At 47.3% G+C, this 15,508-nt stretch overlaps 1 protein-coding gene across 1 annotated transcript; it reads left to right on the top strand.

The window, feature by feature from the left end:
* The first annotated feature begins 3,169 nt into the window (after positions 1–3,169).
* Positions 3,170–15,020, top strand: IL22RA1 (interleukin 22 receptor subunit alpha 1). Its single transcript, XM_004377116.1, has 6 exons — positions 3,170–3,294; positions 4,256–4,434; positions 6,402–6,577; positions 9,354–9,492; positions 12,209–12,330; positions 14,076–15,020. Exons 2-6 carry the CDS (start codon positions 4,401–4,403, stop codon positions 15,018–15,020), a joined length of 1,416 nt encoding a protein of 471 aa, XP_004377173.1. The 5' UTR covers positions 3,170–3,294; positions 4,256–4,400.
* Positions 15,021–15,508: the final 488 nt, after the last annotated feature.

A 15,508-nucleotide genomic window follows, 5' to 3' on the forward strand; every position in this document is an offset into this window, starting at 1 on the left:
CTATTATACCGCCACGGTAGTCTAAACAGCCTGGTACTGGTACAACAACAGATACATAGACCAATGGAACAGATTTGAGAATCCAGACATAAATTCATCCGCCTGTGAGCAGCTGATATTGGACAAAGGCCCAAAGTCCATTAATTGGGGAAAAGACAGTCTCTTTAACAAATGGTGCTGGCATAATCGGATATCCATCTGCAAAAAACTGAAACAAGACCCATACCTCACACCACGCATGAAAACTAACTCAAAATGGATCAAAGACTTAAATACAAAATCAAAAACCATAAAGATCCTGGAAGAAAAACTAGGCACAATGCAAGGAGCCCTAATACATGCCATAAACACAATACGAACCATAAGTAACAATGCACAAGCACCAGAAGAGAGACTAGATAAATGGGAGCTCCTAAAAATCAAACACTTATGCTCATCATAAGACTTCACTAAAATAGTAAAAAGACAACCTACAGACTGGGAAAAAAATTTTTGGCTACGTCAAATCTGATCAGCATCTAATCTCTAAAATCTACAAGATACTGCAAAACCCCAACAACAAAAAGACAAACAACACAGTTAAAAAGTGGGCAAAGCATATGAACAGGCACTTCACCAAAGAAGATATTCAGGCAGCTAACAGACACAGGAAGAAATGCTCACGATTATTAGCCACTAGAGAAATGCAGATCAAAACTACAATGAGATGTCATCTCACCCCAACAAGGTTAGCATTAATCCAAAAAACACAAAACAATAAATGCTGAAGAGGTTGTGGAGAGACTGGAACACTTATACACTGTTGGTGGGAATGTAAAATGGTACAACCACTTTGGAAATCGATTTGGCACTTCTTTAGAAAGCTAGAAATAGAAGTACCATACGATCCAGCTATCCTGCTCCTTGGAATATATCCTAGAGAAATAAGAACCATCATATGAATAGATATACGCACACCCATGTTCATTGCAGCACTGTTCACAATAGCAAAAAGACAGAAACAATCTAGGTGCCCATAAACAAATTATGGTATATCCACACAATGGAATACTACGCAAAGATAAAGAACAACAATGAAGCTGTGAAACATAACATGGAGGAAGCTGGAGGTCATTATGCTGAGTGAATTTAGTCAGTCACAGAAGGACAAATATTGTATAAGACCACTATCATAAGAACTCAAGAAAAGGTTTAAACACAGAAGAAAACATTCTTTGATGGTTACGAGGGTGGGGAGGGAGGGTGAGGGTTATTTACTAACTAGACAGTAGATAAGAATTAGGTTAAGGGAAGGACAGCACACACTACAGGGGAAGTCAGCACAACTGGATTAAACCAAAGCTGAGAAGTTTCATGAATACAATCAAACACTTTGAGGGACAGAGTAGCAGGGGTAGGGGTCTGGAGACCATGTTTTCAGGGGGCATCTAGGTCAATTGGCAACACAAAGCTTATTAAGAAAATGTGCTGCATCCTGCTTTGGTGAGTGTCATCTGGGGTCTTAAAAGCTTGCAAGCTGCCATCTAAGATGCATCAGTTGGTCCCAACCACCTGGAGTAAAGGAGAATGAAGAACACCAAAGACACAAGGAAAGTATTAGCTCAAGAGACAGAAAGCGCCACATAAACCAGAGACTTCATCAGCCTGAGACCAGAAGAACTAGATGGTGCCTGGCTACCACCAATGACCGCCCTGACAGGGAACACAACAGAGTCCCTGATGGAGCAGGAGAAAGGTGGAGTGCAGAACTCAAATTCTAGTAAGAAGACCAGACTTAATGGTCTGACTGAGACTGGAGGAACCCCAGAAAGCATGGCCCCTGGATTCCCTAACAGGCCAGAACGAAAACAATTTCCGAGGCCAACTCTTTAGACAGGGATTGGACTGGACTGTGGGACATGAAGTGATACTCATGAGGAGTGTGCCTCTTAGCTCAAGTTGATACAAGAGACTAAACGGGCAGCTTCTGTCTGGAGGTGAGATGGGAAGGTGGAGAGGGTTAGGAGCTGGTTGAATGGACATGGGGAATCAGGGGTGGAAAGGAGGAGTGTGCTGTCACAGTATGGGGAGAGCAATTAGAGTCACATAACGATGTGTGTATACATTTTTGTATGGGAAAAAATAAAAAAAAAAAGAAGTAAATGAGAGGCAAGTGTTAGCTGGAATGCGAAAAAACTGGGACCCTTAAACATTGCTGGTGGGAACGTAAAATGGTGCATCCACTTTGGAAAACAGTAGGCGGTTCCTCAAAAAATTAAATATAGAAGTACTATAAAAAAACTGTTGTCATCAAGGCAATTCCGACTCACGGTGACTCCATGTTTACAAAGTATAATTGAGCTCCATGGGATTTTCTTGACTGTAATCTTTAGGAGAGCAGATTGTCAGGCCTTTCTTCCACAGTCCCACTGGGTGGGTTCAAACTGTCAACCTTTCGATTAGTAGTCAAGTGTAAACCGTGTGTGCCACCCAGGGACCTGGAGGTCCTATACTCAAGAGAATTGAAAACACATGTCCACACAAAAACTTGTGCCCCAATGTTCATAGCAACATTATTTTTAATGTTCAAAAAGTTGAAACAAGCTAAATGTCCATAAACTGTTGAATGGATAAACAAAATACAGTATACCCATACAATTGAATATTTTTCACTTATGAAAAGGAATGAAGTACTGATACATGCGATAAAATGGATGAACCTTAAAAGTTTATGCTAAGTGAAGGAAGTCAGACACAAAAGGCCACATACTATATTATTCTGCTTATATGAAAGTCCAGGGTAGGCGAATCCATAGAACAAGAAAGCAGATAAGTAGTTGGCAGAAGATGGGGAGAGAGGACAACGGGGAGTGACTGCTAACGGGTACAGGAGTCCTCTTTGGAGTGATGAAAATGTTCTGGAATTAGATAGTGGTAATGGTTGTGGAACTTTGTGAATATACTAAAAACCGCGAATTGCATACTTTAAAAGAGTAAATTTTGTGGTGTGTGGATAATATCCCAATGCGAAGAAAAAAAAGAAGGGAATGAGAGTAGTGAGTGGTCAGTCAGCACAGTCTCCTGCATGTGGGGGATGTTAGTTCTCACCCCCATCTCATGGTAGAAGGCTTGGGGGGTGGTCTGTGACTTCATCTGCTCACCCTATTCCCATCCTCCTGCAGCCCACATTGCTGAGGACACCTCGAGTCTTCTTCAGCAAGTGAAGTTCCAGTCCAGCAACTTTGAAAACATCCTGACGTGGGAGAGTGGGCCCGGGAGCACCCCAGGCACGGTCTACAGCGTGGAGTATAAGACGTAGGCTTCTCTCTCAGCTCAACTCTACCCTGAAATCAAACCCTCTAGGGAAATCCCCTCATTCCACAGTCCCATTGATCTACCTGGACTGAAGCCACACTGCCCCTCCTAGATGGAGCTCTGCTCCTTTCTGTTTCGTTTGCAGAGGGAGGATAAAATAACGGTTAAAAGTGTAGGCTCTCAAGTCACACTGCCCCCCTCAGATGCCACTCTAGCTAGCCTGTGTGACCTTGAGCGGTCATGTAACCTGGCCAGTTCTCAGTTTCCCCATCTATAAAATTAGGATAATGATAGTACCTTCATCATAGGGTTGTTAGGTGGGTTAAATTAGATAAAGAAAGCAGTTAACACTTGAGCCTAGCACGTAATAAGCTATCGATAATTGTTTTATTACTATTGGCAAGATTGGGACATCAAAAAGTTGTACCCACCCTCCACTCTCCCAGGCTGCCCCCTGCCACTGCATCCAAGCCCTGTTCTTGTTCTTTCTTCCCATGGATGGGGGAAGAGGGTTGGCATGGGCTCAGGAGTCTGCAAACCTGGGTTCCATTCCTGGTCCTGCCACTTCACCCTGCGGCAAGTCACTTCCACTCTCTGAGCTTCAGTTCCCTCATCTGTAAAATGGGAATAATGATGCCTGTCTCAAAGGATTATGGGGAGGATGAGCTCAGACTATGGAAACAGACTGGCTGGGTTCAAATCCTGATTCCCCACATGCATATTTTAGATACTTGGGCAAATTTTACTCCTTTGAGCCTCAGCTCCCTTATTTGAAAGAGGGAGAATAATAGATTAAACTCACAGGACCGTTGTGAGGACTGATTGAGATCATCCACCTAAAGGGCCTGGGACACAGACATGCTAAGTAAACATCTGATATCATAATCATTATTAATAAGTCTCAGGCCTAGAGCAGGGCCTGCTTATGAAAGGTACAGCCTCACCCCTCCCTCCCCTGCAGGTATGGAGACAGCAAGTGGCTGGCAAAGGCGGGCTGCCAGCAGGTCACCCGGAAATCTTGCAACCTGACTGCTGAGACAGGCAACCTCACTGAGCTCTACTACGCCAGGGTGACCGCCGTGAGCCCAGGGGGCCAGTCAGCCACCATGATGAGCCACCGGTTCAGCCTGCTTCAGGACAGTGAGTGAGAGGGGAAGAGAAGAACACAGGGGCAGACAGGTCTCTTCTCTGGAGAGGGTGGGTGCAGGGGCCAGAGTGGCTCTGCCTCCCTGGAGCAGTTATGGAGGCGGCTTTTAGGGAAGGCACCTCTGGCTTCAGAGCATCTCCAGGGTGTCGCTCACTTTTCTCCATCTCCACCACCTCCCTGGTTCCCACTGTCCTCATCTCACCTCATGACCGCAGCCACAGCCCGACTCATTTCCCGCACTCCCTCCTTGACCTCCTCCAGCCCATTCTCCACGGAGCATCAGAGAGCTCTTCTCTAGCCATAAAGTGGACCCTCTCTCCCCTGCTCAAAACCCTCCAATGGCTGCCCAGGCTCTTAAAGTAAGATCCAACTCCTTGCGGTGGCCTTCAAGGCCCTGCCCATCTCTCTATCCCCGTCTTGGCCCCTCTCCTTGCTACATGGATCCTGGAACACACCAAGCTCTTTCCTGCCGCAGGGCCCTTGCAGCTCCCCCAAGTCTTTCCCTTCCCGGCTCTTCACGTGACTCTTTTCCAATCCTTAGGTGTCAGCTCCAGGTCACTCCTAAGTGAGCGCCCCCACCCCCAGCCCTGACATCCTGATTTCAGTAGACCACCACCTGTCATTATTTTCTATCCAAATAACATTTTTCATTCTCTTTATAGCACATATTGCAATTTGCAATTATTGTGTTTGCTTACGTGTTTATTAAACGCCTCCTCCACTAAAATGTGAGCTCCGCGAGGGAGTGTGTGGGCTGTGGAATCCACTGTCCTCCTTGCTCTTAGCACAGGGCCTGGCACATAGAAGATGTTCACTACATAATTGTTAAATGAATGAATGAATCACTGAGCAAGTATGAGCTGCCAAGCTCCACATACAAGCTAAACAGGTAGGGATGTTCACCAATTGACTTAAGAGTCACATTATTTTTTAAGAAAGTAGAAAATATAATTAAACACGTTATTGATTTTTTTTCCTGGCTTGTTTAATTAACACTGGTTCATTGTAGAAAATATGGAAAACATAGAAACACACAAACAATAACAGTCACCTAGAATAACCTGAACATTCGAATATCACCAAAGTTACTAGCAACTGTAGCTAGTATTTTATAATCTTGTTTGCCCCGTGTAATGGTATCGTGAACATCTGCCCGTCATTAAATATTTTTCACAGCATGAGATTTCACAGCTGTAAAAAGAGTCATTCTACAGGCACTCTAATTTCCTTACCTCATTCCCTTTGTGGGGACAGTTAGCTCAGTTTGTCAGTTATGTAAAGAACACTGAAGTGAACATCCTTCTAGCTCATATAGTTTGAATCTTGGTGGTCAGTTGATCCTAGAAGAATTTTTAGAAATGGTTCAGGGGAAGAGGACCTTCGTGAATCCCTGAAATTGGACGCAAGATTTTTGTATATGCACATTTTTAGAGAGGAGATCCACAGCATTCATCAAATTCTCAAAGGGATTTGTAAACCAGTAAAGGTCATTGGGTTATTTGGAAAATTCCATCTTGAGTGAGATTGAAGTCTGGTCTTTGAGGCTGAATTGAAAATATTGGTCCCCCCAAGCATTATTTAGGATATATTGTTGAGTCATCTGTCCCCAAAGCTGTTGCTGACAGCAGAGAGGAAGGGCTGTCCAGGGCAGCCTCAGGAGGGAACAGAGGGCATGAGATGTGTAGGGGTACATGCAAGGGCATGGTCAACCTAAGGGACCAGCACCGCTTATGCTGGGCTCCTCCCTCCCACCCTTGGTCATCCTTTGCCAGCCTTAAACCCAAACACCTGCTGCTTACAGAACTTTTCTCTTTTCACCTGTTTGTTTGGTGGATGCTTTTAGGAGCGTAGCTGGGGTTGGGGTGGGCGGAGAGCAGGGTAGTCATTTCCCATCACCCAGGGCAGCTTCAGAGACTGACGGCCTACTCTGACTTTTTCTTTTCTCTTTCTGCTTTTCCAGCTACCATCAAACCTCCTGATGTGACCTGTATCCCCAAAGTGAGATCTGTCCAGATGATTATCCATCCCACTTCCACACCCATCCATGCAGAGGATGGCCACCAGCTAACCCTGGAGGACATCTTCCAGGACCTGTCGTACTGCTTAGAGCTCCAGATCAACCACACCTACAAAATGGTAAATGTGGGTTGTGCCCTGATCCTTCCCTGCCTGGGAAACCCCTTTCCCACTCAATTAGGTCAGAACTGCTTTAAATAGAAGGGGACATGTCATACAAATTAGCATTTCCCAAAACGTGTCCCATGGGAGGCTCCCTGAAGCCTGGCAAATATCACAAACCACAGCCTCCCTCTTGTAGATTCAGTTGCTAAAGGTTCTGAGAAGTCCTGCAGAGCCAAGACTCCAGTTTCAGTTTGTTTAACACAAGTTCTCTCCAACTTATTTGACCAGAGACTCTCCTTTTTTGGAATCATATAGATTTTTTTTTTTCCCAATACCTATTAACATCCAGGGGGAACAATCTCTATTAACATCTTCAGGTGCCCACTCTGGCAAATGTTGGAATCAATTTCTACTGCTGTAGGTCTTTTTGTTGGTTCTCCATTATTTGTGGGAAATGGATACAGGCAGCATCTTTTTTCTTATTTCTTAAAAATTGTTCTTTTTATGGTAAAAAAAAAAAATACATAAAAAAACCGTTGCCATTTCAATCTTTTTTACATGCACAATTCAGTGACAGTAATTACATTTACCATGTTCTACAACCATCATCACTATCTGTTTCCAGATCTTTTCATCTCCCTTAACAGAAACTCAATGCCCCTTAAGCAATAACTGCCCTTGAAAATTTATTCTTTTAACGAAAAGAAAAATCACTACCATAAAAGAGCGAGGTGTCAGGAGGGCTGAATTCTATCTCCAGTGTTTTCCCTACCTTGGTTCCGGGACACTTGATAAGATACTACTTAGGCTGGACCTCCTTTCCTCATGGGTAAAATGAGAATCAAGGCATCCCTAAAATTTCTTTAAAAATTGAAATTCTGTGGCTCTATGAAATGCTTAAGGAGCTCTGGTGGTGCAACAGTTAAGCACTTGGCTGCCAACCAAAGTGTTGGCAGTTTGAACCCACCCAGCACCCCGAGAAAAACCCAGTGATCACAGCCCCCCAAAAAACATGAGGCAGCTCTATTCCGTTACACGGGGTCACCATGAGTCAAAATTAACTTGACGGCAACTAACCACAAGCCAAACCATTGCCACTGAGTTGAATTCCAATTCATAGTGGCCCCATAGGACAGAGAAGAACTGCCCTCATAGGGTTTCCAAGGCCGTAAATCTTTACTGAAGCAGACTGCTGCATCCCTCTCCCTTGGAGCGGCTGGTGGGCCCAAACCACCAACCCTTTGGTCAGCAGCTGAGTGCTCAACCACAGTGCCACCAACAACATCAAATGCTTGCATTTTGAAGTGTCTGCACATAGTAACCCTTTACAGGCAGCTTCTTAAAATGAGTAATAATGACGGGTAGAAGGCTCGGACGTAGATTATTAACAAATGATGTAAAAGTCACTTCCTTTTGTATTAAAAAAAAATGTGGAATTTTTACCTTGGCATGTGCCACTAATCCATAATTCCACGGAAGGAATATTTACTTCAGGCTTGCTCTGAGATTCCTGCAGTCCAGGAGTTTATAATCTAGTGGGTGAGGAGGGAGTTAAAACAAGAATGCAAATATCTATAGGTAAAGGAACATAAGAGTATTTTGAGGGGAAATGATGTCATCTTTCAGAAAGTTTTCATAATTGATGCTGATATCAATTTCTGATCACTTACTGTATACCACGTAATGTATGCATGTTATGTCATTTAATCTTCATTATAGCCCTGCGAAGAAGGTGCTATTCTCTCCATTTTTCACATGAAGAAACTGAGGCTCAGAGAGGTTAAGTCACTCGCTCAAAATTGCTCCGCAAATAATAATGTAGCCAGGATTCAAATTCAGCTCTGTTCAAAACCTACATTTTCCCACCACTAGTCTACTCTGTTCCACAATGATCACAGAGGGAAGCAGGAAAACTTAGAACATTTCTGGAAAGCACAATTTGGCTGGAGCATAGGGACATGTTAAACAATTGCTCAAAATATGGTCCCAAACCAATTTCATCAGAACTCCTGCAACACCTTCTTTAAAATGCAGGTTCTTGGGCCCCCTTCCAACCTACTGAATCACATTTCTACAGCTGCATCCCTGGGGTCAATTGTGTTGACGATGACAGCAGCAGCTGGCATTTATAGAGTAAGGCCCCTGGGTGGCACAAACGGTTTGCTTTTGGCTACAACATAAAGCTTGGAGATTTGTACCCACCCAGCAGTGCTGTGGAAGAATCTGCTTCCATAAGGATTACAGCCAAGAAAACCCTATGCAGCAGTTCTACTCTGTAACACATAGGGTTGTCATGAGTTGGAATCAAGTTGATGGCAACTGGATTGGTTTTATTTATTTTTTTTGTACTATATGCCAGGCACAAGGAGCCCTGGTGACGCAGTGGCTAAAGTGATCGACTGCTAACTGAAAGATCGGCTGTTCAAAACGATCAGTGACTTCAGGGCAGAGAGATGTGGCAGTCTGCTTCCGTAGAGATTTACAGCCTTGGAAACCCTACAGGGTCACTATGAGTCAGAATCGACTTGACGGCAGTGGGTTTAGTGGATATGCCAGGCATTGTTCTAAGTGAAAGTATGTGGAATTTCATGACTGGTTCGATGTGAGGATAAGCAGAAGGTAGAAGAATAGGAATGGAGAACGCAGACTGACCCAAGGTTTCTGGTTTGGGAGCTGGAGGTACCATTTTACTAAGCATGATAACCCAGAAGGAGGAGTGAACAGACTTTCTGGGGTCTATATGGAGATTGGCATGTAAAAGAAATCACTTTCAGTTCTCTGTCACATGCAGCACCTTAGAGGGAACCAGAGAGAATACGAGTTCCTTGGCCTGACCCCTGACACGGAGTTCCTTGGGAATATCATGATTTTTGTTCCAAACTGGTCCAAGGAGAGTGCCGCTTACATGTGCCGAGGGAAGACACTGCCAGGTAAGTAGCTGAAGCCAGACGGAGAAGGAAGTCCTGAATTCAAGTGTTGACTCCCCTCTTTCCTCTCTGTAACCAAGGTGAAGCTGGCAGTGCCCTGGAAAGCTATGGGAGGATTACTAGTGTTTTATTAAGGTTAATCTTTGTTTATACATAAACGAGTTAGCTGACAGGTATGGCAGCAAATGTTTAATCTGCACCTTCCAACCTATATCTGGATTTCCTCTCTCTGGCAAGCTTCGTGTGTACCCTGGCAAAGCAAATTCACCTTAATATTAACCCAGGTGAGATATACTGGCGGGAGGGGGGACAGAATCTGCAAGGGAGAGAGCAGAGAGGATAAAAAGATCTCTCAATATCTTCCAAAGCCAAATAATAATATGGTGAATATAATAAATAGCATTTCGGCAGTGCTAACCAGGACTATGAGTCAGAATCGATTTGACAGCAACAGGGTAATGGGGAACCAGGACTATATAGTATTAGGTGTCCCTGAGTTTCACAAACGGTTAACGTGCACAGCTGCTAATCAAAGGGTTAGAGGTTCGAGTCTGCCCAGAGACATCTCAGAAGAAAGCCCTGGTAGTCTCCTTCTGAAAAATCAGCCATTGGAAACCCTATGGAGCACAGTTCTATTCTGGCACACATGGGGTGGCAATGAGTTGTCTCAGCAGCAGCTAGAACCAGGTACCGGGCACTACCAAGCACAATCCTCATAAGCAGTCTATGAAGTAGGTACTATTATCATCCTCATTTAACAGATGAGGAAACTGAGGCTCAGAGGGGTTAAGTAACTTACCCAAGGTCACACAGCTGGTGAGTGGTCGAGCCAGGGTTTGCGCCAAAGCAGCCTAATTCCGAAGACCATGTTCTCACCACTGTGCTACTATAGAAATAGTTCTGAATCATCTGCTTGGTGAGACGATGTCCCATTCTCCCTTCCTCTGCACACGAGGCTGAAGCTTGACTCCTGTCATAAGCATCATGATACTTTTATTAGTGCTTACTTCATAGACAGATAAAAACATTGTCATGCTCAGAGCTGTAAGTTTACAGGATGAAAGTGATAGCAGCAGATTGGATGGCTTTAGAAAAACAGTCTCGACCTTAGTCATCATATTCAGATTAATGATGTCACTGGGTGATTTCTGTTCCAACTGTGTCAACAGTTGTTGTTGTCAGGTGCCATGGAGTCAAATTCAACTCACAGAGACCCCATGTGACAAAGCAGAACTGCCCCATAGGATTTCCTAGGCTATAATCTTTACAGGAGCAGATCGACAGATCTTTCTCCTGAAGAGCCACTGGGTAGGTTCAAACCGCCAACCTTTCAGTTAGCAGCCGAGTGCTTACCCATTGCACCACCAGGGCTCCTTGCCAACATTCAGAACAGAATTGAATTTGAGGCTGGACACAGCACCTGGTATGGTGGAAAAAGGAGTACCGCATGAGGAGTGAAGAGGCACGTGGAGGAGTTAGTCTGGAATCAGCTAGCTGTGCGTCCTGGGGAAGTCACTCAGCCTTTCGGGGCTGATCCTTCTTCTGACAGAGGGGGCAGAGGGGATGAGGGGTGGAGGTGCAATGCAGGAGCTCCAGTGATGAGCAGAGGCTGGGCCCTCCGGGGCAACTGCAGCTGGGCGGAGTCTGTAGAAGAGTCTATACAGCAAAGGCGACAGGTCCACTTTGAGCTTTTGGCCTCTCTTCTAGACCACACCCTGGGCACCTGGGACCCCCAAACCCCTGTGCAAATAGCTCAAGCCTGCATCCAGTCTGTGCAGACTTCTTCCTGGGGTCCTTCCTCCCGAGGACAGACATTTTGCTGAGTGCAGACTCTTGGCCCAAAGGGTAGCCAATGGGTAGCTATACATGGGGCATGAGTGACCTCAGCTGTGGGATCTGGGCCAGGCTCCTGGCAGTGTGAGATGGAGCTGGGGTGGGCTCGGGGACTCTCAGGGGTTCTCCTTGCACCTCCATATTTTGGCACAGTACTCCAAGGAGTCCAAGAATTCTAAATTCAAACCTGACCTTACAGGTTGTTACGGAGAGTGTATTTGTCAAAGTGGGAACATAGAACATGTTTTATTTAATAAAAGTGTAAAAGCATGATTTATAGGTTCTGAATATTTAGAGGAAATACTGGTGGTATAGTGGTTAAGAGCTATGGCTGCTAACCAAAAGGTCGGCAGTTCGAATCCACCAGGCGCTCCTTGGAAACCCTATGGGGCAGTTCTACTCTGTCCTGTGGGGTCGCTATGAGTCGGAATGGACTTGACGGCAATGGGTTTGGATATTTAGACATAAATATGGTATGTGGATTAGGTCCCTGGGTGGCGCAAACTGCTTGCTATAGACTACTAACAGAAAGGTTGGTGGTTTGAACCCACCCAGTGGCGCCATGGAAGAAAGACCTCGAAATCTGCGTCTCTAATGGTTACAGCCAAGAAAACCCAATGGAGCAGTTCTACTCTGTAACACATGGGGTCGCCTTGAGTTGGAATCGACTCGACAGCAACTTGTTTTGTTTTGTTTTATGGTGTGTGAGCCTCTATAGGTGACCTTGCCCTGGCCCTACAAATATTGGGGTGGGAGAGGCTCCCCAAGCCTCACCTGCGAGGGCGGGTTAGGAAAAGCCCCGAGTCTGCAGCACTCACACTTGGGATCCAGCCCAGACCCAGACCCTAGCCTCACCCTTCATTCTCTGACCTCTTGGCTCACCCAGATCGAACATGGACCTACTCCTTTTCGGGTGCCTTCCTGTTCTCCATGGGCTTCCTGGTCGCCGTGTTCTGCTACTTGAGCTACAGATACATCACGAAGCCGCCACAGCCGCCTGACTCCCTGGTGAGCAGTCCCAGCTGGGTCGGGAGGGAAAGGTCCAGGAAAGGCCCTGGAGCAGCCGGCTCTTCATCAAGTGTGCAGATCAGCACACAAAGCAGAAATTAGGTCTCATTTCTCCCCTTGAGGAGCTCACAGTCCAACCTAGAACCGGCAAAAGCGTGGTCTGCGGGTCCTGGAGTGTGTTGCAGAGGGGCAGGGGGTCGGGAATAGTGGAAGTGGAATAGAAAATCGACGCAGCTTGGAAGCGTGCAGGGCCTGGCAGGCACCACGGCCACTGAGTGAGTAGGCTGCCATCACAGGTGGAGAATGCGGAAAGGTGGGGGCTGTGGTGAGCCGCGGCCTTGTGCCCTGTCTGAATGGACAGCTACGTGTGGTCACAGGGGAATGCAGGCCCGGTGTTGCCAGATCCTTCCCTTTTTTCAAGAGAAGTCAGTATTTCAGATTGTAATGTGAAATCCTCAATTCTCAAATATTGGCAACTGATTTAAAAATGTAAAGTCCTATGCAAGCCACACAGATCACACCAGCTGCCCCTCTCTGGCGGCTGGTGCTGCCTCAGCTAAAGTGTGAGGCCCCAGCAGAGACGAGAGCAGTCTGGGCACCTGGCGCCAGCTCTCCCCCATCCGAGGAACACAGCAGCTCTGAGGGCGTGTTGCTCAATGTTACAGCCCAGAGGAGCCATTTCCTGTAGAACTCTCCCGCCTCCCCTTAGTCCCTTCCTTTCCCACCTTGTCCGCTATCAGGCCCTGGGAGCTGGGAGCCAAGGAGCAGTGTGGGCCCCGCCTCAAGTGTACGCTCCGAGCCAGCCCAAATCTGGCCTCTCCTTTCTGGATTAGGTACTTCCTAGAGGTACTGGGGAGTCCTGGTGGTACAGTAGGGCTCTGGTGGCCCAGTAGTTAAGTGCTATGTTTGCTAACCAAATGTTGGCAGTTCAAATCCATCAACTGCTCCTTGGAAACTCTATGGGGCAGTTTTACTTTGTCCTATAGGGTTGCTATGAGTTGGAATCAACTTGACGGCAACAGGTTTGGTTTTGGTTTGGTGGTGCAGTGGTTAAGAGTTTGGCTGCTAAACCAAAGGTTGGCAGTTCAAATCCACCAGCTGCTCCTTGGAAACCCTATAGGGCAGTTCTATTCTGCCCTACAGGGTCGCTAGGAGTCAGAATCAACTCGTCAGCCACAGGGTTTCAGAGGTACTGATGAGGCCGTGCTCGTTCAGTGCTAAAATTCTCAGCTTCCATACAGGAGACCCAGGTTCAATTCCTGGCCAATGCATCTCATGCACAGCCACCACTGTCTGTCAATGGAGGTTGCATGTTGCTATTATGCTGAACAGGTTTCGGCGGAGCTTCCAGACTAAGATGGAGTAGGAATAAAGACCTGGCTATCTACTTCAAAAAATCAGCCATTGAAAACCCTTTGGAGTACAATGGTCCAAGCCCATTGTTCATGGGGCTGCCATGAGTTAGGGGCTGAACAGCAGCTAACAATAGCAATAAGAGAAACCAGAGCCTAAATCTCCCCTCCCTAAGATAACCCGGACTCTAGATGTGGCCCTTACCTAAAGGCCTGGGAACCCCTGTCCCTTCCTAGAGGCCCCAGCATTGAGAGGATTCCAGAAAGCAAGGGGGATGTGGAGTATCTATATCATGAAAAAGCCCCCCAGATACCTCCCCATGGGGACTTTACTCACATCGCCATCGGGGCTTTGAACGTGACCTAATGAGGTGGACTGTTGCCCCCACACAGAATGTCCAGCAAGTCCTGACCTTCCAGCCACTGCGGTTCATCCAGGAGCACGTCCTGATCCCCGCCTTGGACCTCAGCAACCCCAGCGGTCTGGTCCAGCCAGTCCAGTACTCCCAGGTGAAGGTATCCGGGCCCTGGGAGCCCCCAGGAGCCCCACAGCAGCACGACCTGCCTGAGACCACCTACTTCCAGCAGCCAGACATCTCCGTCCTCCAGCCCCACAACGTGCCACCTCACCAGACACTCTCCCCACTGTCCTATGCCCCACAGGCTGGCCCTGAGGCCAGGCCCCTATCTTACGCGCCTCAGACTACCTCCAAAGCTGAACTCCCATGCTACACCCCACAGACACTCTCTAAGATCCCATCTCCCTCCTATGCCCCTCAGGCCACTCGGAACAGCTGGCCTCCAACCTATGGGGTGTGCATAGAAGGCTCTGGAAAAGATCCCCTGCCTGCGGCACTCTCTACTCCCAAACAACTCAAGGCTAAAGGTCAGCTCCAAAAAGAGGTTCCAGTCAGAAGTTACATCCCAGATGGCCCTTCTTTGCAGGCCATGACCTCCCTGGCTATGGAGGAGACCCAAGAAGCAAAACCATTCCACCAGTATCTGCAGGTTCACATGGACAAAGCACCTGACCTGAATGAGGAACCAGGGATGCCAGGGTACCTAAAGGGCCAGCTCCCCCTGCTCTCCTCTGTTCAGATTGAGGGCTGCCCTATGTCCCTCCCTTTGCACGCTCCTTCCCCCCCATGTTCCCACTCAGGCCAGGGTCCAAGTCCCTGGGGCCTGCTAGAGTCCCTTGTGTGCCCCAAGGACGATGAGAGTCCAGTGTCCAATACAGAGACCAAGACCACAGAACCTCAGGCCCCAGACCTGGAGCAGCCTGTTGAGCTGGAGTCCCTTTTCAGAGGCCTGGCCTTGACTGTGCAGTGGGAAGCCTGAGGGGAGAATGGTTGGTGGAGGGCTTGCCTCCCTGTCCCCGCTGACCTCACATCCTCTGTCGACACGCCCAACCGTGCGCATACTCTGCGGCCCAGCCCCAGGCAGGCACCCTTGAGAGAGCCAGAGTGAGGGGACACTGGGCCCCTGCTGTGGTGAACATCCCCTCAGAGCAAAGAGATGTGATGAGGAGCTACAGGTGGGTGTGTGGCATGTGCAAATGAGCATGCGCACAGGGACCTGCAGGGCAGGACGGGACAATCAGAGCATAGGGAGTTAATACAGGGAGACATCCCAGAGATCCAGGCCTCAGCTCCTAGTACACTGGCTTAAAGCTCTCCAGGAGCCTGGTTCTCTTCACCCCATTCCTTGCCAGCTTCATAATCTAGTTTGACAGACGGCAAGGTCTGTGCCTCCTCTGTGATTCCCCAAAGGTGAGAAAAGGAGCCTGGAAAAGGATGCCTCATAGCAGGCTGGGCAGAACCAGAACA

This window comes from Trichechus manatus, unplaced genomic scaffold, assembly GCF_000243295.1.
Source record: "Trichechus manatus latirostris isolate Lorelei unplaced genomic scaffold, TriManLat1.0 scaffold00048, whole genome shotgun sequence".
In the NCBI taxonomy this organism is placed as follows: domain Eukaryota; kingdom Metazoa; phylum Chordata; class Mammalia; order Sirenia; family Trichechidae; genus Trichechus; species Trichechus manatus.